Source organism: Orcinus orca, chromosome 7 (genome assembly GCF_937001465.1).
Source record: "Orcinus orca chromosome 7, mOrcOrc1.1, whole genome shotgun sequence".
In the NCBI taxonomy this organism is placed as follows: Eukaryota; Metazoa; Chordata; class Mammalia; order Artiodactyla; family Delphinidae; genus Orcinus; species Orcinus orca.
In genome coordinates, this window is record NC_064565.1 from 25,717,836 (window position 1) to 25,745,130 (window position 27,295).

General features: G+C 46.6%; 1 protein-coding gene and 1 pseudogene across 3 annotated transcripts in view; one reads left to right on the forward strand and one right to left on the reverse strand.

Moving 5' to 3' along the window:
• Positions 1-27,295, forward strand: part of MGAT5 (alpha-1,6-mannosylglycoprotein 6-beta-N-acetylglucosaminyltransferase) — a 370,454-nt gene that overhangs the window by 131,766 nt on the left and 211,393 nt on the right. For 2 of the 3 annotated variants that reach the window (XM_004265434.4, XM_049712683.1), the window contains exons 3-4: positions 6,560-6,942; positions 22,334-22,498. In XM_004265434.4, the coding sequence (XP_004265482.1) occupies positions 6,702-6,942; positions 22,334-22,498 (406 nt within the window). In that variant the 5' untranslated portion in view covers positions 6,560-6,701. The remainder of the gene's footprint in view (positions 1-6,559; positions 6,943-22,333; positions 22,499-27,295) is intronic. The other variant, XM_033420274.2, reaches the window with a different exon arrangement.
• Positions 417-819, reverse strand: LOC117199751 (histone H3.3-like; annotated as a pseudogene).

Genomic DNA, 27,295 nt, shown 5'->3' on the forward strand with positions numbered 1-27,295 from the left:
GTGAATGGATGGAATCCACTGTATGATAAAAACGCTACAAACACCATTTAGTTTCAGTCAGTGAGAAATTTACCTGTTTAAAAAAAAATCCAAATGCTGGCACTGTCCAGAAAAATTTAACAGGTTTATTTATAATTGTTACAAGGTTGAACTGCTGAAACTTGTTCGCGGAAACATTTTGACTTGCATTAATGCTTCATGTCCCCGCATTGATATTAAAAATTCACACACACATGAAAATGGAAAAACTGCCGGTACCTGATTTCTGTCGCCCCCCGTTTTTCCACTTACAGTCATGTACTTAGGTACCTTTTGACCCCATGGGAAAAAAAAATCTAACGTTCAGAACTACCAATAGCAGGAAGAAGAGAATATATTTTTTTAAAGAATGAAATGTTTCCCGTCAGAGTGGATTCTTAAGCATGTTCTCCATGTATGCGGCGCGCTAGCTGGATGTCTTTTGGCATAATTGTCGCACATTTGGCATGGATAGCTCCTAGGTTGGTGTCTTCAAAAAGGCCAGCCAGAGAGGCCTCGCCTGCCTCCTGCAAAGCACCAAGAGCTGTGCTCTGGAAGCGCAGATCTGCTTTGAAGTCCTGAGCAACTTCCCGTGCCAGACGCTGGAAGGGGAGTTTGCGAATCAGCAGGGCCTGTAATGGTGAGGTTTCTTCACCCCTCCAGTAGAGGGCGCACTCTTGCGAGCAGCTTTCGTACCCAGTTGCTTCCTCGGTGTTTTACCACCGGTGGATTTGCGGGCATTCGGCTCTGTACGAGCCATGGTGTATAGAGACCTCCTCCCTTACCATCTTCCCCTTCGGCTGGAGCAGCGCTGGCGTTGGAGAGCGACCACCGCATGGCGGCGGCTGCGAACACAATTAGGATTTCTTGAATGTTGCTGCCGAGGGTGAGGCGAGAGGTAGGCCCTGACAGCCGCCATCTAAAGACAGGTGGGAAGATGCGGTGGTCCGTAGTAGGACAGCAGAGGTGTGTGAATGACAGTTCAAGCAGTGCTACCCATGGGAATGTGGGACCGGCAAGCTGTGTCGAGACTGTCCTGTGGGCAGTGAGGAAAAGATCACATCTCTCTGGTTGGGGCTGACATCGCTCCTGAAGGGATGGGCATTTCCAGCCTCATCCATCCTCTGACGACACAGGTCCTGATGTAAGAAGTGGTCCTCCAAGGATGGTGGATGGGCCTGTGAAGGAACTTCTTCACTGCTTCATCAGTCTGGCTTTGACCCCATTGGCATGGGGCTGTTTTTGAGAGCGTCCTCAAGTGGTTTGAGAAATTGGCATCCGGCAGGCAAAGCAGGTCTTGCCTCAGAGCGTGGCCCGGGAGGTTGATCCAGAGCTGGGAAGGACAGCTGTGTCTTGTAAACGGGGTGGCACATTTCTCTGTACTTTCCTTCTGGCGCTGGGCCTGTGGTCAGCCCTTAGTAAGGGCACAACCTTACCTTGGCCGTGCTGTGGGCAGTGGGGGAAGGGTGGCTCCTTGCTGGGGCCACAGCGCGCCCCCGAGGCTTATCTGCCTGTCTTCAAATTCAGCTTCTACCCCAACTTTGGAGGTGGGCTTGCTTGCTTGCTTTTTTTTTTTCATAACAGCTTTATTGAGATATGTTTCACGTATCATCCAGTTCTCCCATTTAAAGTATATAATTCGGTGTTGGTTTTTTTTTTTTAGAATATCCACAGAATTGTGCGTCCATCACCACAGTCCATTTTAGAACATTTTCATTACCACCCAGAATAAACCTGGCAAGGCCTTAGTTGTCACCTCCCAGATCCCCCATCCTCTCAAGCCCTAAGAAACTACTCTTATAAGTTCTACTTCTAGAGATGTGCCTATTCGAGACATTTCATATCAATGGAATCATACAATGTGTTGTGTTTTGTGACTGCCTTTTTGCCTTTTTTCACTTAGCATGGTGTTTCCAGGGATCGTCCATGTTGTAACATGTATCAGTGCTTCATTTCTTTTTATTGACGAATAGAACTCCGTTGTATGGGTTTGCCCCATTTTGGTCATCCACTTGTCAGTTGATGACCATTTGGGTTGTTTCATTTTTTGTCTATTATGAATAATGTTGCTGTGAACGTTGTATAAGTTTTTGTGTGGACACATGCTTTTATTTCTTTCGGGAGAATTCCTAGGAGTGGAGTTAGCTGGGTCTTATGATAACTGTCTGTTTAATCATTTGAGGAAGCGCCAGACGGTTGTCCACACCGGCTGCACCATTGTACAGTCCCACCCACAGGATATATAGGGTTCTCATTTCTCTGCATCCTCACCAACACTTGCTCTTATCTGTCTTGTTTGACTGTAGTCATCCTAACGGATGGGAATTGGTATTTCATTGTGCTTCTGATTTGGGTTTCCCTAATGGCTGATGATGTTGAGTGTCTTTTCATATACTTTTATTTTTGAAATTAAGATGCATTTCCTTGCCACAGATCTTTTTTTTTGTTGTTGTTGTTGTTTTTGTTTGCTGTACGCGGGCCTCTCACTGTTGTGGCCTCTCCCGTTGCGGAGCACAGGCTCCGGACGCGCAGGCTCAGTGGCCATGGCTCACGGGCCCAGCCGCTCCTCGGCATGTGGGATCTTCTCAGACCGGGGCACGAACCCGCGTCCCCTGCATCGTCCTTGCCACAGATCTTTGATCACACATTTCGTTGAGGAGTGAATGGGAAGGGAGGAAGTGCACGCTGCACACAAGTACAAGAATAGAGGAGATGCATATTAGGGTGGTTAGCGTCCGTGATGAATCTAGAAGCGTAACATATTAGGAACAGACTTGGTACAAACTTCTTTCTGGAGGAGGATAGATGAAGCCATGGCCCTGGGCTGTCGCTACTCTGGTTGGCAACAAGACCTTTTGAGATACACTGTGTCGCCCTCTTTGTGCCTTACTGAATCCAGTTTGGGAGAGGACCCAGCTGTTTGCTAGGAGATCAGGAGGCAGGCAGATTTTGAGCCCGACTGACAGCATTTTGATGACTGTTGTTCTGTGGCCTGTTGATTAATATCATAGCCATGACTGATAATTATCATGAAGTCCTCTCATGGCACCAGCACCCTCTGGTTTGGATTGCTGTCCTATCATTGTCCTGTTACTGTTGCAGTTAGGGATGTCTCCCTAATGATGATTTTGAAAAGTCTCTTTAAATTCTTTCTTTCTAGTAGGAATTGTAGAGATGGATTCCAATTTAATTCTGTGTGTGTGTGCTGATATAGATGCTGTTATTTCAAACTCTGGATTTCATCGGAGAAAGGAATATTTCTGGCAGTTCTGTAGTCACTTAAAATCTGGGCCCTCAATAGTCAGAACTGTGCTCTGAACTTAGAGATTTTCACTCCAAATTTTTATGTCTCTGAGCTGGAAAGATTTAACCACGACTGGGTTTCTTGACCATCCTTTTGCCCCTCAAATGCACCACCTGGGTGGTCCTGACTGTCCCCAAGGTCAAGGCAGAGAAGCACGCCACCTTGTACTGGGTCCTTGCTTAGTTCTTTTTTTTTTTTTGGTACGCGGGCCTCTCACTGTTGTGGCCTCTCCCGTTGCGGAGCACAGGCTCCGGACGCGCAGGCTCAGCGGCCATGGCTCACGGGCCCAGCCGCTCCATGGCACGTGGGATCTTCCCGGACCGGGGCACGAACCCGTGTCCCCTGCATGGGCAGGCGGACCCTCAACCACTGCGCCACCAGGGAAGCCCCTTGCTCAGTTCTTGAGCCTGGTCTTTCCTTTGCTTAAACTTTGCAGCCTTGAGGAGCTTCTTCAGGGGCGTTCATCGAGGAAGCGGAGCAGGGCTTCCTATCTGAAAGCTGACAGGTAATTCCTGTCTGCACGTGCGGCTGTCTCCTAAAATAGCAAAAGAAAATTACCAGAGACTGTCTTTCTTGGTACAGCACCTCGTGTACTTGCTCTGGGAAAATCCCTTCAGCCGTGGGGTGACATCGGGTAACTGGCGTGGGTTATCGAAAAGGAAGTGCAGACATTTCCTGGGGAACTAAGCACCGGTTAGAAGGGTGGATTCTAAAGCGTCAGCCACTTGAGGGTGGGAGCCCTGTCTTGTTCCCAGTTCAGTCCCCAGGGCCTGATGACAACAAGTGGGTCCTTGCTCAGTGTATCCTTGTAGAAGGAGTGGATGGCAGGTGCCTTTCATCTGGCCCACGTTAGAGGGGCTGAATGGAGTGCCACAGTGCCTGGGTGACAAGCTCATTCAGTCAACAGGTATTCTATTTGTGCCCCTTGGGCCACTCTCTGTCTCTGAAAACATAGGCGGGGGAGTCTCTTAAAGGATGTCGTGGATCCTACACAGAAACTGGTAAAAAAAAAAAAAGCAAGGTAGACAGACAAGTGTTTTACAACTTCAGACTGGGGAGGAGCATCACAGTGGAGAGCGATGGACCAGAGGAACTTAGGTGATAAAGGGGGGCCCAGAGGGAGCTCCCGCCGCATTGATTGCCAGTGCGGTGGTGTGGCATCGTGACGGCATCCGTCTGCCTGCATCCAGGCCTCTCAAACTGGAGTGGTCATCAAAATCACCTGGACGGGCTTCCCTGGTGGTGCAGTGGTTAAGAATCCACCTGCCAGTGCAGGGGACACGGGTTCGAGCCCCGGTCCGGGAAGATCCCACATGCTGTGGAGCAACTAAGCCCGTGCGCCACAACTACTGAGCCTGTGCCCTAGAGCCCGCGAGCCACAACTACTGAGCCCGTGAGCCACAACTACTGAAGCCCGTTGCACCTAGAGCCCGTGCTCCGCAACAAGAGAAGCCACCGCAATGAGAAGCCCACGCACCGCAACGAAGAGCAGCCCCCACTTGCCGCAACTAGAGAAAGCCCGCGCACAGCAACGAAGACCCAACGCAGCCAAAAACAACAACAAAAAATCGCCTGGATGGCTGATTGAAACACAGGATGCTGGACACCCCTCCCTGCCAGCGTTGCTGATTCAGTTGGTCTGGGGTGGGGCCTGAGGATTGGCATCTCTCACTGATGCTCCTGCTGTTTCTGAGTTAGGGACCACACTTTGAGAACCACTGGCCTAGAATTCAGCAGTTGGTAAACTTTCTGTTAAGGGCCAAGAGTGAATGTTCTAGGCTTTTGAGCTACATAAGATTTCAGTCACATAGTCTTTGTTGTTTTTCACAGCCCTTTAAGCATGTACAGACCATTCTTGGTCATAAAGAAACTGGGGGGGAAGGATGGCCTTGGAAGGCAGGGTGTGGTTTACTGACTCCTGGGCTGGCTTATCCCTAGATTATCCCTCCTCTGCCACATAGCTGGCTGACCTTTGCTAAGTTAATCTCCCTGTGTCCCTGTTTTTTCATCTATAAGACAGACATGATAACATTAATAGTTCTTACCGTATAGGACTCTTTCAAGAATTCAATGAACTAAGGCACAAACAGCATCTATCACAGTGCCTGGGACATAGACTAGAATTTATTTATCATTTACTATCAGTAGAGGTACTACCAGGTACTGATGACTCTGTTGATAGGCGAGGAAAAGAGTGAGAGAGGAAGACCAGCACAGATCCGCTGCATCGCAGACGCTGAGCGCTAACTGTCCCAGGATCCCGTTGTCATTTCTTCTTAGGCTGCTTAGGAAGAAGAATCCTTTGATCTGAAACATAGGCACACTCTGAATACATCCTGGGTTAGTCCCTCGTAGGAGGTCATGCTCAGCCTTTGCTTAAAACGCGGTGCCATTTGTTGTCCAGCCTGTGCTGGTACCAGGTAGGATCTGGCTGCATTCGTATTGAAACGATGGCTTTTAACCTCGCATTTTGTCCCATGGTGTGAGTGAAAATGAGAACCACAAAAAAGCAGGCCACCGTGTGCCCCGCATTTCCTGTGCTCAAGTGTGCAAGTGAGGAGTGTGGTGCAGCTGTCACTCGTGGCAGCTAGCACGGAAAGACGGCTGGGTACCCCTGGCCCAGCCTCTCTGTGCTGGTGCCTAGGGCGAGGCCACCTGGTGGCCCCGAGGCATTCAGCTCAGCTGTGGACACTGCTACTGAAAACTGGCCGTGCTTAAGTAATACGGGGGGCCCTCTCCCCTTTCCTCGTCTGATTACCCGCCAGGGGCGTCCACTTTCTGGCTCGCCTCTCCAGCTGCGGGCTCTTGTCCTTGCTAGAGCACATAATGATGACTTTGTAAGTTCAAGTTTCAGAGGCACAGAAGTGCTGGGTGGTGATGAGACTCCACCCTCCACTTGGGTTTTTGCTGACATTCAGTGAAATATCCTTCCATCTCCTCCCCACCTTGCAGAACAAGCTTCCTGTTTTGAACTTGGTCCAGACTGGAACAGCCCTGCTACACCTGTGAACACGTGCAGACACACATTTCCCTCCTCCGTATTTGTACAGCTTTTCATCACCCAGCCAGATTTCCCCTCTCCATTTACAGATCCCGAATCATAACATAGGGTAGGGAACTGGCAGATTAAGAAAAAAGGAAGTTCACATTTTAGAGCTATTTGGGTGAAAACAAGGCTCTGGTTTATTTCACTGTGTTTTGCCACAAGACTCTGCTAACTTTCCCCCTTCTTCACAGCAGGATGGAAACGAGGAAAGGAAATCGGCTGACGCAGGAGCCCGAGTGAGACGGAGAAACCCACAAGCCCAGCCTACACCATGAACTTGTGTCTCCTTTCCACACTGTAAGAGCCCGGGGCAGGTGAAGTTGCCAGAGAGCAATGGCTCTCTTTACTCCGTGGAAGCTGTCCTCTCAGAAGCTGGGCTTTTTCCTCGTGACTTTTGGCTTTATTTGGGGTATGATGCTCTTGCATTTTACCATCCAGCAGAGAACTCAGCCCGAGAGCAGCTCCATGCTTCGGGAACAGATCCTGGACCTCAGCAAGAGGTACATCAAGGCGCTGGCAGAAGAAAACAGAAATGTGGTGGATGGGCCCTACGCGGGGGTCATGACAGCTTACGGTAAGCACCACACTGCCGGGGCTCCTCCGTTGAGCGTGGCTTTGCCTCCAAGGGACCCCAGAGGCTCTCAGACTTGGTCATGGATTGAGTATATCCCTCGCCGCTACCTTCATGGCGATAAACTGCCCACAGAGGGACACGTTTAGCAAGTTAAAGCTACGCCCTTCGGGAGATTCTGACCTCTTGTGCACGCTGACACTTAGCGCCAGGAGCCGTGGGGCTTCCTAGTTGGCGCTCTGTTGGTTGTATTTGCAGCTGCCTCCTCGTCCCTGGACACATTGCTGGACTGCATGATCTCATCTGGGGGGATGATCAGGGAATGTAGAAAAATCTTCTCATTATCGTTCCCTAAACAAACCTTAATTAGGACTGGTGGGCGTGAGGTAAGGAGGGTGGGGAAGAATGTCCTACGGACGCCAAGAAACTCGGAGCCGAACGTGTGCCTCCCCCTGGCCAGTATGCAGGGACATCAGGGCTTACGTGCTGACTGATAGTTTTAACCTTTGGCTTCCTTAGAGTTTACCGCTGTTGTGTCTTGCTCTGGTCTCTGGTTGCCCTCGCTTTGAAAGAAATCTTTCTGTACTCGTTGCTTTTTTTGTCAGGTGCTTGAAATCCGTTTTGAAATGACGTTGAGTGAAAAAAAATACACATATGGAGTATTACTTATTTTTCTTTCAGCAAAAGTTAGGCTTAATATAGAAAAGTTGGAAGCTGTAGACAAACAAAAAAAAAATCAAGAAGAAAAAGGAAAATCACATATAAATCTACTACTGTAGAAAGTAATCACAATTAACATTTCAGTGTATATCTTTCTGAAATATGTGTATACACACACTATATATATATATATACACATAAACATATGTATATATATGTTTGTGTAAATAAAATATTTACAAAAACATACACACACAAATACAAAACGAAAGTTGCAAATGAAATTTAGATCAGACTGTATTTTGGAGAATCCAAGTCCCAGCCCTCCTGTGGTCACCGAGTATTGGAGTGGACTTAATCCACAGAAGATGACCTTGGTTACTGTGCAGTGACAGTTCTGGTCATTGAAGGGAGACTTCAGTGGCCTCACGGTTTGAGATCTGAGGTATACTATAAATCAGATAGAGGAGTGGGGTTGGGCAAGGTGGGAAAGTTCGATGTTCTACTTTGTGACCCATTCAAGGTCTTTGAAGTATGTAGAGGTCAAATAAAATGTGTAGCCACAGGTTGAAGCTTGAGTTTAAACATAGGAAATCATGCTCAATGTTACATATACATTTTTTCTTTTCTAAAGGATCCAGGAAACTCGGTTATTTTAAAATTATATATATAATTAATTTAATTTTATAAATATATAGATATAAAAATTATATACATATATATTTGTTGGTAAGGAGGAAATGGTTGCTTTTAACATACAATGTGGACATTCTTTTTCAGTGCCTACTATTTGAATGATCACACAGTCTGCTTTTAATCTATTCCTTCAAGATTTGTAGGCACTGGTTTTTAATATGTCTAAATCAAATGTCACCTTTTTCAATCTAATGGATCAAAAAATGAGACTTCTTTGAGAGCTGACTTTGAAAAACAGCTAGGTAGTTTTTCAGAGGGTATGTTTTAAATTACTCATTGACTTCGATCTTCTGTAATAATTCCCAAATGTTATAGGTAAACCGTCAGAAAAAGAGAAAGCAAACTATCATCGTTGGTATTACCAGTGGGTTACAAGTAAATGTCACAAGTAAAACCGATGCTGTTTTTCAGTTTCTGGTTCAGTGCATTCCACGTTAACACTTGGAGGGAAAGAGGTCTAGTCCTGTAGTAACTTCCTCCTTCTGTTTATCTCGGTCTCTCTCAAACCTTTACCGTGGGAAGTAAGAAGCCACATGAATGGTAAATTTATAGACTTTATTTTTTCTAGTTGTTTCGACCAGTTTTATTTCTTGTGTACTGCTAAGCATCTCATAGGGTAGGTTTCCTCCACACTCTTAAAGAGCAGTGATCTGGTGTTAGCTTTTCAGCCTGACCGAGGCAGTATGTTTTTTAGAAAGATATCAAAAACCCCAGAGTAGTCTGTTAGAATATGAACCACTGTATATGCTTGTAATCAAAGGACTTTGGAGCTCAAAGAAACTACAGAAATTTATTTCAACTTCCTCCGTTTACAGACGAACCTTAGCAAAATAATAATTCTCCTCAAAAACAACAAAGAAACAACCAAACGGGCCCCATCGGCACCTCTAACGTATTTTTCTCTTTCATCTCATCAACTCGACATGCCAATCAAAGTGGTCTTTGGAGCTGAGTTTCGGGAACTTAATTGGACTGTGCGTTAGTGCTTGAGGTTTGGGAATCATCATGTGATGAAGTCTTACCCAGACATAGGTTTTCATCTCAGCACTATTGATGTTTGGAGCCAGATAATTCTATGAGTGGGGGACTGTCTGTACCTTGTAGGATGTTTAGCCGCATCTCTGGTGTCTCTACCCACTAGATGCCAGTAGCATCAAAAATGTCTCTGGGCTTGGGGGGCAAAATTTCCCTCCTCCCCACCTTGGAGAACTACTGCACGAAGACTGGAAACAGCAAACCCCATCTAACAGCATCTTCTTACGGAGCAGATAACTGGATTTTATTGTTTGAAATTTGCCAGGCTAGTTCTCCCTGGTTCTCAGCTCTTGGTATCAGCAACTGGGATTGAGCCAGATGGTAGAGTCCAGAGCCAGTCCTGGAAAGCTGGAGAGCCATTCTGATGAAGTGTGCTTCCCCTGGAATCCATCACTAGCAGTTGTGGGCATGTCAATTGCCAGGCAGCTCTGGTGGTGATGTTATGTGTCAGATGGAAGTATGGAGACTGCCGGATGGATGTACAGTGGTTTAGCTGGGCTGGTGGAGTGGGGATGAGGATGCGTGAGCCATTGGTGTGCAGTCTCTTTTTCTGCCACAGATGCAGCCCATGTACAGAGCACTGCCTGGATGCCTGCTCTGGACCAGTGAAGAGCTAACCCTCTGTGGCTGGGACCTGTGTCTGGTTTGAACGAATCCAGTTAATAGACCAAAAAAAAAAAAAAACCTCTTCCTTCTCCCAACCCATATTGGTATAATCAGAGGCTCTTAATGTGCTACAAATTTGTCTTAAGTAGCTGTAGCAGGTGTTTGAAAAATCGTAGTAGCTGATTTTAGATTAAAATTCCTGACTTGAGATGCTAGGGCAGAAGTGTTCAGCAAACCATGACCTGTGGGTCATATTTGGAGCTCTGCCTGTCTGTGTAAATAAAGTTTCCTTAAAACACAAACACTGCCATTTGTTTATAACAACTGTAATAACAGAGCGACGTGGCAGCACCAGTATTTATTTCACATAACATCTAAAGTGTGCTGACTCCATCTTTCAGTAGTCCCCATAGTTCCTTCTAAAACACTCGTGCGATCGTGTCCCTCCTTGACTCAACAATTTCCCAGGACTCCCATGGCCTTGGGCCGGATCCTTCTGTTTTCATATGGGTTTGGAACCCAGCACCCCGTGGTTTATGTGTTGTCTGTGGCTGCTTTTGTGCTGCAATCCCAGAGCTGAGTAGTTGCTGCAGAGAGTGCAAAGCCTAAGATGTTTACTGTCTGGTCCTTTGCCAAAAATGTTTGTCAGTCTCTGACATGCAGTTGGTTGTTCGTTTGACTGGTCCTTAAACAACAGTAGAAGAACTTTCAAATGGTGTCCCCCCCCTCCTCCATCCTCGTTCTGGTGATTTGAAGAGAGACTTCTGACTTTCTTTTGGGATATGGTCATTCAGAAGTAGTGCCTGGAAGATATCCGGGGCAGCCTGTGTGAAACAGTCGCAGCATTCATTCCTGGGGTGTGGAGGGCGTTTCTGGGTGCTTCTCTATCACTGCGGGGAGGAGCATGGGGGCCAGAGCCGTCTGTCGCTCAGCCTCCGCTGCATCTCCCAGGCCCGCGTGGCAGGGCCATGCCTGTCTGTGATTTCTCGGGAGTTGCGTCCCGAATGGTGTCACTCGCCTAGTCAATGCTGTGCTTGTTTCTGAGGTGAATTGGTCTCTGTCTCCAATGGCCTGACCCAAATTCTGATGCCCAGTGATCACCTCTTATCTAACAGGCCAGGCCTGGACCACTTGTGTTCTCAAATTAGCAGGAATAGAAATCTAGGGTGATGAGAGACACCCCTCCCCCACCCAGGGGTACATCCGCACCTCATTAACCTTGACTTTTCTCACCTACTTGATTCTCTGGGCGCTGGGACGCTCTGCCCTGGACTGGTCACCAGCTCAGGCTGAAGCAGCTATGAGCCCTCAGCTTCTCTGCCAGCCCCCCACCAATATTCTGTTTCCCTGCTGCCTGGTTCCCCCTTGTCCTCCAGGTCTGTACACCTGCTCTGCCTTACCTCCTGTCTCCTGATTCCCTGAACTCCTTGGGCCTAGACTGTCCCCGGGATTGGCTCTTATCCTTCCAGCCTGGCACTTTGGGCAATGTCTGTGCCGTGGGCTCGTGTCTGTCAGTGCAGTCGATGCTTTGTGTGTACAGCTGGGAAAAGACTGACAGGGTCCCTGCTCTCACAGAGGCTGCACTCATTTGGGGCGAGAAATAATAAACAAGAGAATGACAGATAGCAGTAAATTCCAGGAAGAAAAATGACACAGGGAGATGGGATTTTTTAAAAAGTACTTGAGGAGCTACTTTGGAGGAGAAGGTCAAAGAAGGTCTCTCCCAGGAGGTGTCTTTTATTTTTTATTTATTTTATTTTATTTATTTTTGGCTGCGTCGGGTCTTCGTTGCTGCGCACGGGCTTTTCTCTAGTTGTGGCGAGCGGGGTCTACTCTTCGTTGCGGTGTGCAGGCTTCTCATTGCGGTGGCTTCTCTTGTTGCGGAGCACGGGCTCTAGGCGTGTGGGCTCAGTAGTTGTGGGGCACGGGTTTAGCCGCTCCGCGGCACATGGGATCTTCCCGGACCGGGGCTCGAACCCCTGTCCCCTGCATCGACAGGTGGATTCTTCACCACTGCGCCATCAGGGAAGCCCAGGAGGTGTGTTTTAGCCCAAATGATGCTCAGGAGCTGCTGGGTGGGGCGGGGGGCGGGAGGCGGGAGGTTGAGGTGAAGCAGGGTGTGTGCCAGGTCCTAAGGCCTCACGCACACTCCAAGAGCAGAGCAGAGGCTGCTGCGGCTAGAACAGGGTGAGCACAGGGCAGTGTGGCCGGTGCTGATGTGGGAGAATCAGGAAGAAGGCATGGGTACCGAGGCCCTGAAGGCTGTGGTCTCAGTGTGATGGAAGCGGCGGAGGAGATGAGGAAGACGAATGCTCTTGCGAGCGAGCCTGGCCTGGCTTGCCCCTACCTGGCGCCGGCCGTGACCCTGACCTGTTGTCCACTGTCACCTCCACAGGGAGCTCAAGAGGAAGGAAGTTCTTTCTGTTTCCTTAAGGACATAGGGGTGGAGAACCAGGGGGGAGTTTTTGGTTGCTGGCGAGGGGGTAGCAGCTTTGGGCTTCTGTGGCCCTTGTCGGCCTGGCGATGTCCATTGCCAAGACATAAACACCGCTTAGGGTTGGTTCAAAAGTCAGTTGGGGGGCGGCCCTCACTGTGATGCTGGCGTGGCTGCCTGAGGCTGCTCCAAAAATGTAGCCCCCATCCTGCGTTGCGGACCTAGGTAACGATCTGAGAGTCGGACAAGGGCTTGTCCGTGTGTTTCGTTCCACCTCTCCTATGAAAAAGAAGAAAACACTTACATTGGATAAGCCTATGAAGGTTTATTGTTTAAATTTTTTCTTTTTGCCTCTGTTCCTCCAAATCTGATCAAGGGACTGTTTTTTGGAGGGCTGCGTGATGTGGAAAACCACCATCGCCTAAGCAGAACCCTTGCGGGAAAAACACTGTTCTTGGAGCGAAACGGGGGAGAAAAGAGCTGGGCCCTTTCTTTGGTGTGTCTCAGGAGGTTACTTGGTTACCCTACAGTGACGTGGCTGGTGTGATTCTGGAAAGGGCTCTCTGCTTTCAAAAGCTTGGACCTACAAACGGGCCTCTTTGGGGCTTGGGGCTTTTCCAGTGATCCTGTGGTAGAAGACCCCCGCCCAGCATCCCCATCAGAGCCAGGCCAAGTTCACGGGTACACCCAGCCCAGTTTGGATGTCTGAGGAGGATCTCGGGTGTGTTTGAGACGGGAGTGCAGTCGGAATCTGGGTCTCCGGGAGGAACTGGAGGCTCTTGCTTGTACTCCCTTTGTCCTCAAGCCCTTTCCTTGCACACCACACCACTGCTTCCAGTCCTGGCGGGAGGAGGGGATACAGGTGTAAAGGGATTTGCCTCAGAGTCCTGCCCTGAAGTAGGTCCCTCATCTTCCCTGCAGTGCCTCCCCTTCCCAGCGGTGTCCTGGTGCTCTTTCTGCCAGAACTGCTTGGGCAGAGCTCACGGCCACCCTGAAGAGCTGTCCACCCTTCTCATGCTGCCTGGCAGTGCAGCTGTCTTCTGGCACCAGCTTTTGGATAGTGGACAATTTTCCTGCCTCTGAGCTCTGCATTTGCTGTTCCCTCCACCTGCATGCCCTTCCTCCAGAGAGATCCCTCCCTCCTCTCCTTCGGGTCCCTATCAGAAGTAGGGCCGCACCCCTACTTCATTCTCATTCTTCATGACACTTAAACTACCTATCATGTTACTGTCTTTATCATCTCTCTCGCCTATTAGAATGGAAGCCACCAGAGAGCAGGGAGTCCTGTCTCTCTTGTTCCCTGCTGTGCCCCAGGGCCTTAGCACGTGCCTGGCACATAGTAGGAACCATGAGTGAATAGCAGCAGTGTCCCCTCCACCCTGACTCTGTCTAGTACAGTTACAACTGAGGCTAGTTTGAAAATCACAGTGGGAACTCCCTGGCGGTCCAGTGTTTAGGGCTCTGCGCTGCCACTGCAAGGGGCTCAGGTTCGATCCCTGCTTGGGGAACTAAGATCCTGCAAGCCGAGGGGTGCGGCCAAAAAAAACCAAAAAGAAAATCACAGTAACACAGTAATGTTTTTAGTGAGACAGGAAACAAGAAGAGATTCCCTGTGGACTTGGTGTCCAGGTGGCTCCAAGTAGCTATTATGCACGATCCTGACGTGGGAACTGTTGTTTCTTCTGGAAAGCAGCTGAAGCGTGTTTAGTTGTGGCTTGTGGAAGGTCTCCTTACTAGATGTTGTGGCTTGTGGAAGGTCTCCTTACTAGATGTGTGACCTTGGGCAAGTCACTGATGTTTTAAAAGACTGCCTCCTCTTTTGTCCAATAGAGGATATAATATCACTGACCTCATAGACTTGTTGACCTCATAGGATTGCACATGACCGAGCTTATCAAAGCACTTAGCTTAGTAACATGCGTTCGTTATTATGAGTTATCGCTAACTCTGGCCTACACGGACCCGCAGTAGTTACCACCCAACCAGAATTGTCCATGTAGAGCTGACATTGTTTATTCATTTGAACACAGGGCTTCAGGAACCTGTTTATATAGCTGCTTTTAGGGTTTACAGGGGACGGGGCACGACCAGATAGGAGAAGAAATAAGCTGTGGACTGGAGGAGGGCAGGCTCACCACCCACTGCTAATGAAACAAGATGCCCAAGGCTTGTGCACCAGAATCCCCTGGGCTGCTGTGCCAGCACCGATGCTGGGCTCCACCCCAGCCGGGCTTGAGACCTGCTGCTCTGAACTCCAGGGAGGTGCTGTTCGGCTCTTCCCTGGATCCCTTTCCAAAGGTGTGTTAGCTCCAGAGTGACCTTGGCATCATAGAAACGGGACACGTGATTGTCATTCTCCTCCCGTTCAAAAGATAAAGCTTGTCCTTTGTGGTGTGGGATAAGTGAGGCGTGGCCGAGCTCACTTCGTCTCTGAAGTGGGCACCATTGGGGCACAGTTTCTGGTGTGGGTAGTGAGCAGGGAGGGCTGTGCTATGGCTGCCCTTTCCCGACAGGGAAGATGCTCTGGAGTCAGTGGGGACTACGGGTGTCAGTGGACTTGACCTTTCAGAGCCTGAGTCCTTTTCTACACAGAGGGCTAAGTCGGCTTGAGTCCTATTCCATGCAGCCGGCGAAGTGTTAGGAAGATGGAGAGAGCAGCCCAAGAACCCCGTCTGGATGTTTACAGATTCCGTAAAGCAGTTCACTATCCTCCACAGGCCTAGATAGGATTCTTTCTCAGATTCTGCTGCCTAGAAGTTCCTTGAGATACTAGGGAGCCTTCCCCCAGCACAGGAATAGCATTTACTTCTAGGTACAAGTTCAAGTCAAAGCTTAATTCCGTACAGCTAACCCAGGAGAGCACGGCAGTCAGTGCCTCTGAGCTGCTCTTTCACTGGGTGATGATTGTTCCCTTTGTGACCTGGACGGCCTGTGACAGCTGCAGGGGGAAGGGCATATTTGTGAGTTTAGGGGCCGGTGAGTTGTCCACCGGGGGGGGGCTTGAAGAACCCAGCTGAGAAGAGGCAGTGAGGGTCAGTGACTGAGATGCTTCTTGGGAGGGGGGAGGGGACATCAGGGTACCTGTGGCCAGTATCCTTGAGTTCCGAGGGTAGAATGCACGGTACTGATTGCATTTTCAGGTAGCATTTCGTGCCTTTGTGATTGTCAGAATGATGTGAACGTTTATAGAAAATTCAGAGCTTCTGGAATATGAGGCTGTCGAAAACCTGGGACCCTCCAGGCACTTTTCCTGGGCTGGCTTCTTTTTTCTCCCCATGTGAAAGGAAAAAAAAAATTTCATTTTCAATTCCAGCAGCTGTTTGAGTCACTGTTTCAAAGCTGTTCAACACACGATAAAAGATATTGTCCGTAGAACGCGCAAGGGCAGAGATGATCCCAAGTCCAGCTTTGCATTCTTACAAATAAAGAGATAAAACCCTCTTTACCCCCAAACCAGGTAAATTTGATTTCTCTCCATCCTTTATTTAAATGCAGATATATATGTGTGTGTATGCTCATTTTTAAAAACTGGAATATTTTACATAGAGCTTTTTGAACTCATCTTTATTTTATTTCCCTGTCCATTATATATTTTTTTAATGGCCATACACTCTTCCTTTTTCATCCAACCATTCAATAAACATTTATTGAGCTCCTGAGGTCAATAGCTTGTGGCAGTAAACAGAGATGACAGAACAGACCTGCTCTCTGGCCTCCAGTCTAGTGATTTATTCCATTTTAGGAATAGATGGACACCATATGATGTAACCTTTTTGTTGGGTATTTGGGTAGTGTCCACTGCTTATCTATAATAAATAGCACTGTTCTCTTTTATAACTAACACTGTCTCGAATGTCCTTGTACATAATGAATGGACTGTATTTTGGTCATTACTCTAACCGTATTATCTTTCTGTGGAAAGGTCATTTTAAAATTAATTTTCAAACATGTAACTGATGAAACTTGACATTCCTGGCAGTCAGTGGGAATGAGAGTTTGGGGTTAATTCTTTTTTCATTAGCGCCTTCCTTTCTCATTAGCGCCTTCCTTTCTCATTAGCGCCTTCCTTTCTCATTAGCGCCCTGTCTTTTGCTGGCTTCTCTGGAGCAGCAAGTGAATCTGCTCTGTGGTCCTGCTGTTCCAGCTCTGCTCTGGACTGGGGGGCGGGGAAACACGGCCATGGTAGAGAAGGAATTGCATTAGGAACAAACACAGATGTAAATGATCTCTGGCAGTTCCGCTGTAAGTCCTTGCTTATTGCTTCTGTGCCAGTGAATCGTGGCGGCTGTATCTTAAATGTAGTTCTTGATTGTGTGTGCCCAGAATCCTTGACATGCAGGTTCTGAAAGTTCTGACTGAGCAGCTTGAGGATGGGACCTGGTACCTCTGACTCCACAGCCAAGCCTGATGGACAGCAGGCTGGAGAACCACTGCTTTGGGAAGCGTGTCCCAGGGGAATGGGGTGGGACCAGCCTTGAGGCACTGCCCTCAAGCACTGACCTTTCTCAGTTGGCTTGCTGATCTGGGCAATCAGGGTTTACCACCCAGTCTCACAGTGTTAGCTGATAGACTTATAAACTGACAGACCTTTTTCCACCAGCAGGACCCCCCTTTCTCCTGATATTTCATCTCCTTGGACTCCAGCTACGGGGGAAGGTGTAGCTGGCAGTGATATCTCCTTGACTGTCCTGCTCAAGGATGCGGCAGCATCTTCCAGCCCCTCTTATCCTTAATGTCATGGCTTTCAGGAAATGAAAATTTACAGAAGCTGCCAGAGCACCTGTTCTGAGATTTTGTTGATCTCACCCTTTATCAGAGAACTCCTGGCATGATAGAAACGAAAAGCTTCCTTTCCCCAGAGGGACATTTTAAATGTTTTTACCTACTTTGATCTCATCTTTATCATGGACAGTAAGTTTTCGGAATGCAGAATTGCAGTAGTAATGTTGGGATTAAATTTTTATTACTGAGGCTTTGAAGCACAAACAAAATTTTAAAAGCCTGTTAGTAATTGGGAATTGTAATCCTGCTGAGGATACAGTTTATGGCTGTAATAACTTTAAAACACAATGATAAATATGAAAATATTATACTAGAATTTGGAGGAATGTTTTCATCTTCATTTCTTTATTAAACTGTATAGAAATTATTCTTGGGTGTTCAGTCTTATCAAATATATGGGTTAACATTAAGATGAAAATATACAAAAATACTCTGGTATTAGTTTAAAATTGCAGTAAAACTCTTAATTTTTGCAGGTTTAGCTGTGAAATACAAAGGTGAGAAACAATTTCATCACTTAGAAAGGTATAGTTTATTTAGCCTTCTTTGTGGGAAGACTAAATGTAGTTCATTTAGTTGTTGGTTCATTCATTCACTCACTTATTCATTTAGGTAACACACACTTACTGATTACTGTGTCAGGCACTGTGCCAGTTGGTAAGGATACAAAGATGGGCTTGGGATCATCTTTGCCCTTGTGTGTTTTATTGACACAGTATCTTTTATCTTGTGTTGGACTGCCTTGAAATTGTGACTCAAATAGCTGCTTGAGTTGAAAATGAACTTTTTTTTCCCCCCATATTAGGAGAGAAACCATGCCTACTCAGGTAGAGTGTCTAGAGAGGCTAAGGTTTTGATAGTCTTATATTCCATTTTCATTTTAAGGGAGACGATATAGAAAGATAAGTTCTTCATTACGTTGTAGTGTTGGAGCTGCTCACGGCACAGTGGTATCACGAGTCTTGAGGGTGGCTGGGATATGGTTTAACAGAAACACGTGGCAGAAGCTCAGGAGTTAATCCCTGCTAAGTGTGTTCAGAAGTAGCAGGTCAGAGATGCTTGCTGGCCGGCAGGTCCATAGTGGTCCTCAAGAGGCATTGTAGCATAGAGGGTAAGAGCTGTTGGGTCTGGAACCCGATTATCTGGGTTTGGACACTGGATCTGCAGACGCGTGGGACAAACTAGTTAACCTCTGGGTACTGTGGTTTACCCATTTGTGAAATGGAGATGGAAATGACAACACGTTTCTCATATTGTCTTGGCAGGATCAAGTGAGTTAATCCACGGAAAGTGCTTAGGACAGTAGCTGACACATAGGGCTCAGTAAATAGTGACGCTGGTGGTGCTGCTGGAGGAGCAGCGGCAGCACTAGTAGCAGTGGCAACAATGCAGTAATAATAGTAGCAATAGTAGTAGCAGCAGCAGTAGCAACCTTAGCGATAGTAGCAGCAGTGGTAGTATTGGGGCAGTAGTGGTGATGGTGACCATCAACACCTTATCATCATCATGAATTCCTTTATTCGTACCATGTCACAGTCACAAAAGGTCCATCTATGTAGGGGGGATCAACAAGAGATGGGGGTCACATTTATTGATGGACTGTATTTTTTTTTTTTTTGCGGTACCCAGGCCTCTCACCGTTGCGGCCTCTCCCGTTGCGGAGCACAGGCTGCGGACGCGCAGGCTCAGCGGCCATGGCTCACGGGCCCAGCCGCTCCGCGGCACGTGGGATCTTCCCGGGCCGGGGCACGAACCCGTGTCCCCTGCATCGGCAGGCGGACTCTCAACCACTGTGCCACCAGGGAAGCCCGATGGACTGTATTTTAAGAATCAAGGAAGAATGTCTTCTTAACACTGATGTGACAACTTTGTATTCTACCTAAGCTGTGTGCCATCAGTGACTATCACCAAAAATTGTGGGTTGGGGACTCTGTCCAGTAGTCCTGTTACCTTTTAACAAAAGGGCAAAAGGTTACCAGCCCTTAAGAGACCTGCAGCATGGGCTAGGCTGCTGTCCGCTCCCACCTTCCCTCATTGTAGTTCCCATCATAGTTGTAGCAGTGCCACCATGGAAGTCACACAGAATGCCAGTTTAGTGACTGTGTTCTTACACTTCATTCCCTCTCCCGTAACCCTTCTGTCCGGATTCTCTCTGGACATCTCCACAGAAGGGCAGCGGGGAAGACAAGCGTTGGGGGAGTGTGCTTAATTCAGTGGTTCTCAAATGGGGTGCAGTCTGGAGGCATTTCTGATTGTCACATGGGGGGATTGCTACTGTCATTTAATGGCTGGAGTCCAGGGATGCTGCCAAACACCTTAAATGCATAGGACAGCCTCTCCCATCCCCTGCCTCCCCCCCCCCGCCCCAGGGCAAAGAATTATCTGGTCCCAAGTGTCAATTGTGTCAAAGTTGAGAAAGCCTGAGTTAACCCAAACTGGAGGGTCAGGGCCTCTGCGTCTGGCTGATGACAATTGCTGGTAAGAGTTAAATGCCATTTTTACATGTGGACTCCTTGGCTGATAATTCAGGCTCTGGGCAAAGAGGCTGGAGATGGGGGAGATTGATATCATTTATCTGAGGAGTGGTTTCTTTACAGTGAATACAGCCCCCGAGTGGCACCATTGCCCCCATCTGTGTGACTGTCCTCTGGCAATCTTCAGAGCTCTGGAGAAGGGGGCAGTGCTTTAGATTCAGTGTAAGAGCAGAGCCGGTGGCTGACTCCTGCTGTCCACGCCAGCCAATGATGTGTCAGGGACAGGCTGTGAGTCATGCTGACTGTGGGACTGCAGCCCCTGGAGGAGAATGATCTCATGACCCTTTGGATAAAACGGTAAAGCTTTGCATCACTCAGGGAGAGATTTCTCCAGGAAGGATGAGAGCATTTTCCAAAGGTTTTATTTTTTATTTATCTATGTAACAGACAGTTATGTAGTGCTTATTGTGTGCCAGGCAGTGTTCAAAACATATTAACTCATTAAGTCCTCATTACAACCCCGAAGAGGTAGGCTTATTCTTTCAACTCGTACAAATAAGGATGCAAAAATGGAGAGAGACGACTCAAACCTAGGAAGTGATTAGAGTCTAATAAGCCCTTAATCGTTACGCTGTGGATGAAAGTCACTGAATTTCATGCTTGGTTTCTTTTTTCAGCCTCTCGACTTCTGGCTGGTCACACTGAGATGTCAGGGAATTAGGCAGACCTGAGTCGAGTCTGCGTTGCGCTTTTGTATCCCTTTAACCATGAGCATATTACTTTCTGTCTGTGAACCTCAGTTTTCTCTTCTGTAAAATGAAGTTATACGTGCTTCATGGAGAATGTGAAGATAAATGGAATTCCTTATAAGTGTGCATGGCACATGATAGGCGTTCAGGAACTGTTAGTTCCCTTCTAACCTTCTTTGTTATAATCATATTTTTAGCCAATTGCTCTAATGTTATGGCCAGCTTGTCTTACTACCTGTGGGTAAGGTACACACTGAAGAGCAAAAAACAGACCTGGTCAGATGTTTGTTAGAGTGAGTGAATGAACAGTCTGCTACAGATCTTAACGTGGTGAAGAAGTCTGATGTTTGGTGTTGGGTGTGGTGGAACGATTGAGATTATGCTAATAAGCACATAGAACCAGACTTTCAGGATGAAGATGTGGGTTCTGTTTCTGTTCGTAGTTTTTAGTCAGCTTCGGTGAAGCGTCTGTAAACCACCAAGGATGCAAAATTCCATGTCAATTACACACACACCTTTGTTTCTGTTCAGATGAGTGTCTCTCTTGACCTGGCAAAGTAGGAGGCCTGCATGCCTGTTGGTGGAGGGTCATGGGCTGTGCTCTGGGGTTGGTGGATTGATCCAGTGTGTGTTTCTTTCCTGGCCGTATCAGAGCACCTGTTCGGCGCTAGTGTGCTCTGTTCCCAGCAGAATAGAAGGTGACAACTTCCCATTTGTCTCAGTTCAGGACTTTTCTGCATCCTGTTCCCTCCACTTATGTCCTACTCCCCTGGCCCACTCCCAATTCATAAGCGAGTCTGAATTCTGTTCACCTAGATGGGTATCCTGTGGTCCTCCTGCTTTTATCACATGTACAAGTCAGACTATCTTTCTTTGATTATGAGTTTCCACAGGAGAGGGGGCTAACTTAATTTCTCTCTGTGTGTGTAGAATACCTTGTATACAAACTTAGTAAATACTTACGTAGGCATGAAGATAATGTGTCTGTAATTTATCCAGAGAGAAGAACACTTCTCTATAACCTACAGCCAGATACGTAAGATAGAGAATCAACTCTTAAATGTAAGCACCAGAAAAGAACAGCGTCCCAGCGTCTAGAACAATGCCTGGCACATAGTAGTTGTTTAATAAATATGTCTCGAATGAATGAATGAATCTGGTCTTTATTTTAAGTGTCTTCCTAAATTGCATTATAGTTAACTCTGGGTTATCCAGCATGTCTGGAATCTGGAACTGTAGCTTTTATTAAGTATTACCATATGTAACCAACAGCAGTAAAGACTTTGCAAAAAATTTGGACATGCGAGAGTCTACAGCACTAAAAAAACTAACAATGGGCTTCCCTGGTGGCGCAGTGGTTGGGAGTCCGCCTGCCGATGCAGGGGACATGGGTTCGTGCCCCGGTCTGGGAAGATCCCACATGCCCCGCGGCTGGGCCAGTGAGCCATGGCCGCTGGGGCTGCGCATCCGGAGCCTGTGCTCCGCAACAGGAGAGGTCACGGTAGTGAGAGGCCCGCTTATCGGGGAAAAAAAAACTAACAATGAACTTGATCCGGAAGTTACTTCAGGGCCTTGCTACACTTTGGGCTTGTCATTCAGTGGGTCAGTAACCACCATGCTAGAACGAGGAAGAATTTAACAGAGTGTTTTGGTAGGATTCTGAGTAACGGAGTTTTCTCTCTCAACCTAGTAGCCAGGAATAATTTTAATGTTACTTACCGCGAAAGTTGTCTTACAGAGCGAACTGATTTGTTTTGTACTTTTTGGACCACTTGAATGTGGCCTCCGTCATCTTTAAGAGGTGGTTTGTTAGGACAGGTCTTCAAGTGGTACTTTTTGATTTGCCGCCTTTTGTTCTTCATGTCAGAGAGAGAAACAAAGGGAGGGTGAGCGTGTGCGCACCAGGCAAATGTGCGGGGACCAAAGGATTTTCAAACTATGTACGTTTTCTTTTACAGATTTGAAGAAGACTCTTGCTGTGTTGTTGGATAACATTTTGCAGCGCATTGGCAAGTTAGAGTCAAAGGTGGACAACCTCGTAATCAATGGCACAGGGACGAACTTGACCAACTCCACCACAGCTGTTCCCAGCTTGATAGCACTTGAGAAAATTAATGTGGCAGGTAAGGACTGCAATTCTATGCCCTGACATGAAGTCAAAGCCTGCTTCGAACTCGGAAGAGAATACAGGAGCACAGTGTTCTTATTGGCATAATATAAATCCCATAAACTTGGTGTGGCCCCTGTAAAGCTCATTTTAAATTTATTTTTGAATAACACGTTCAAATGCTTTTATAGTCTCTTCATGATGTGTAATATCTGGTGGTCTCCATGGCATATTTCCCATAATGGGCTCCTGGAATTACTTTTTTTTTTTTTTTTTTTTTTTGCGGTACGTGGGCCTCTCACTGTTGTGGCCTCTTCCTCTGCGGAGCACAGGCTCCGGACGCGCAGGCTCGGCGGCCATGGCTCACGGGCCCAGCCGCTCCGCGGCATGTGGGATCCTCCCGGACCGGGGCACTGTGTCCCCTGCATCGGCAGGCGGACTCTCAACCACTGCGCCACCAGGGAAGCCCTTGAGTGCCCTTTTTGGCTTTTCTTTCCCTCTTTCTTATAGGAAATTCACAGCCTTAAGTAGGAGAGAGATTCTTTTCCTTTCCCACCTCCCAGTGTCAAAACGTTTAATTGTTTCACATCAGGCAAGCTTGTTGTATTACGTTTCTGCTGTGTTCTTTGCCCTTTAGCAAGTTTTAAATTGCAAAATATATTTTTAATAATCCAAAGTATTCCACCAAACAGGTATTAAAAATAACTTTTAATTACAACACAGAGGCAGTGTCATCTAGGCCATAAATCCTGTCTTCCCTTGCAGTTTCCAACAGCTTCTGTAATTAGACAAGAAAACCTCCCACTGTGTTGAGCTACTGATTAATAAATGGAACCCATGCCTCTCCAGCCTCCACTCCTCCACCCCTGTTCCCAGTAGGAGATGCTGTTGAGAAGGTCCTGTCTGATTTCATGGCAGCTCTGCAGGACCCTATATGGGGGGGGTGGTCGGTGAAGATTGCTCTGCCTCTAACACTGCTGCCTCCCAGCGCCTCTGTCCTGTAGGGCCTGTGTCAACATGTCTGCTGTCATTCTCTTCCTGATAAGGGATCTAGCTGCCTCTGACTGTCTGGTTTGTGTGCCAGGCTCACAGGGAGACTTGGTGCCTGAGCTCCAAGTCTCAGGGCACAAAACTGTGGAATGAAATGGAAGGCAGGTGGTGGCTACTTATTTCAAGTGGGATCCCAGCCCTGTGTATGGAGCTAGTTTACTTGGCTAACATATATCTCCGAGCACATCCTGAAAGTCATTGGCTCTGACTAGGGCTCCTTTAGAGGTGCCACTGGTACTGTGTTTTTACTGATATTTATAGAACCAGAGTATTTTATTTTGTTTCCTTTTGGGAAAAAGGGAGCAAATTTAAAGTTATGCCTTTGATAATTAACCTCATTCTTACTCGTTTGCGTCTCTCGTGTGTGACAGACTCCATACCTTCGGGAGTTTTACTTGGCCAATTAGTAAAATAATACACATGCTTAGAATAACACCAGTTATGGTCGCTCTAAGCAGGGGTGACTGTGGAAGGCTTCTGACATAGTCAGAAGGTAAACTTTGAAGGTGGGTAGGATTGAGGCGATTGAGAAAGAGACAGACTAGAAATGGATTGTGACACAGATAAAAAGTTGTTAGTTTCCTCTCCTTCCTTCCAACTAGCAACCATTCAGTAAATACCAGTACAGTTCCGGAGCCTTGGAGGCACGTGATTTTATTTACTCTTCTCAGCATTTTTTCTTCTTAGAAAAAATGTGTAACCATTTTCTTAGATGTTCCCCAAAGAGCTGCCAGTTTCCTGGACTATTTAATATCCTGTCTAATAAGGAAGTTCTTTATGACTGAGGGTCTGTTTCTTTGGCTGACCTGTGTGTTAGAAAACAAAAAACTTGTCCCTCTGTGCGTGTGGGTGCATATGCATTCCCTGCCCAGACACTGCGTTAGCCACAGTGGCTATAGGTGTGGAATGAAGAATGCGGGCATCCTCCTTTATTTCCCCCAGAGGTTGGAGGGCCCTTTATATCTTGTCAAATAACCCACATATTTTTTTTTTTATTTGCCGGGTCTATAGCTTAGGGTGCCAAAAAGAAGGACAAGCACTTAAGTTCCTAGTCCTAGCTCATGGTCAACCCTTTATGGCTTTTTTTTGTGCTTTTCCTGATCCATGGCTGTGCTGGCAGTCCTCACACCCCTCCTGTCATAGCAGGAGTGGCTCTTGAGCTGTGAGAGAGGTCGTTTTAATAGGGTTCCAATCCTAGTTGAGTGAAGTTTTTCTTTCTTCCTTTCTGCATTAAGACATGTGGTAATTGCTCAGAAATGTTCTCCCTGGTGTGACTTTACTGCTTACTCTCGTGTCTTATTGCTAACTGATGCTTCTGACTGCTTACTGTCATGTCTTACTGCTCGCTGATAGATCTTCTGGTTGGCTATAAACTGCATCTAAATTGGGTACCATAGCAGTTGAAGAAGAATTCTCTAAATTTATTTTCTTTTTAGGGGTGTGTGTGTGTGTGTGTGTGTCCCCTTTTTCTTTCTCTCTTTAGCTGTGTTCTATGTGGCTTTTATTGAAAATGGCTTGTCTTACCAAATTTATTATTGCTCTTGGGCTTTTTTATTATGTGAAAATGAATGTTCTCCTAGATAAGTTTAGGTGGAAATGAACTTTATGAAAATCAAGAATCAGATTGAACTGCATGTTTTTTTTAAACATCTTTCTTAGTGTATAATTACTTTACAACGGTGTGTTAGTTTCTGCTGTATAACAAAATGAATCAGCTATATGTATACATCTAACCCCATATCTCCTCCCTCTAACGTCTCCCTCCCTCCCACCCTCCCTATCCCACCCCCCTAGGTGGTCACAAAGCACCGAGCTGATCTCCCTATGCTACGCGGCTGCTTCCCACTAGCTATCTATTTTACATTTGGTAGTGTATATATGTCCATGCCACTCTCTCACTTCGTCCCAGCTTACCCTTCCACCTCCCCGTGTCCTCAGGTCCATTCTCTACGTCTGCATCTTTATTCCTGTCCTGCCCCTAGGTTCTTCAGAACTATTTATTTATTTATTTATTAGATTCTATATACATATTAGCATACGGTATTTTTCTCTTTCTGACTTACTTCACTCTGTATGACAGACTCTAGGTCCATCCATCTCACTACAAATAACTCAATTTCGTTTCTTTTTATGGCTGAGTAATATTCCGTTGTATATATGTGCCACATCTTCTTTATCCATTCATCTGTTGATGGACACTTAGGTTGCTTCCATGTCCTGGCTATTGTAAATAGAGCTGCAGTGAACATTGTGGTACATGTCTTTTTTTGAATTACGGTTTTCTGAGGGTATATGCCCAGTAGTGGGGTTGCTGGGTCATATAGTAGTTCTAGTTTTAGTTTCGTAAGGAACCTCCATACTGTTCTCCATAGTGGCTGTATCAATTTACATTCCCACCAACAGTGCAAGAGGGTTCTCTTTTCTCCACACCCTCTCCAGGATTTACTATTTGTAGATTTTTTTTTTTTTTTTTTTTTTGCGGTACGCGGGTCTCTCACTGTTGTGGCCTCTCCCGTTGTGGAGCACAGGCTCCGGACACTCAGGCTCAGCGGCCATGGCTCCCGGGCCCAGCCGCTCTGCGGCATGTGGGATCTTCCCGGACCGTGGCACAAACCCGTGTCCCCTGCATTGGCAGGTGGACTCTCAGCCACTGCGCCACCAGGGAAGCCCTGTTTGTAGATTTTTTGATGACGGCCATTCTGACTGGTGTGAGGTGATATCTCATTGTAGTTTTGATTTGCATTTCTCTAATGATTAGTGATGTTGAGCATTCTTTCATGTGTTTGTTGGCCATCTGTATATCTTCTTTGGAGAAATGTCTGTTTAGGTCTTCAGCCCATTTTTGGATTGGGTTTTTGTTTTTTTAATATTGAGCTGCATGTATATTTTGGAGATTAATCCTTTGTCAGTTTCTTCGTTTGCAAATATTTTCTCCCATTCTGAGGGTTGTCTTTTCGTCTTGTTCATGGTTTCCTTTGCTGTGCAAAAGCTTTGAAGTTTCATTAAGTCCCATCTGTTTATTTTTGATTTTATTTCCATTTCTCTAGGAGATGGATCAAAAAGGATCTTGCTGTGATTTATGTCAAAGAGTGTTCTGCCTATGTTTTCCTCTAAGAGTTTTATAGTGTCAGGCCTTACATTTAAGTCTTTAATCCATTTTGAATTTATTTTTGTGTATGGTGTTAGGAAGTGTCCTAATTTCATTCTTTTACTCGTAGCTGTCCAGTTTTCCCAGCACCACTTATTGAAGAGGCTGTCTTTTCTCCACTGTATATTCTTGCCTCCTTTATCAAAGATAAGGTGACCATATGTGCATGGGTTTATCTCTGGGCTTTCTATCCTGTTCCATTGATCTATATTTCTGTTTTTGTGCCAGTACCATACTGTCTTGATTACTGTAGCTTTGTAGTATAGTCTGAAGTCAGGGAGCCTGATTCCTCCAGCTCTGTTTTTATTTCTCAAGATTGCTTTGGCTGTTTGGTGTCTTTTGTGTTTCCATACATATTGTGAAATTTTTTGTTCTACTTCTGTGAGAAATGCCTTTGGTAGTTTGATAGGGATTGCATTGAATCTGTAGATTGCTTTGGGTAGTATAGTCATTTTCACAATGTTTATTCTTCCAATCCAAGAACATGCTATATCTCTCCATCTGTTGGTATCATCTTTAATTTCTTTCATTAATGTCTTATAGTTTTCTGCATACAGGTCTTTTGTCTCCTTCGATAGGTTTATTCCTAGGTATTTTATTCTTTTTGTTGCAGTG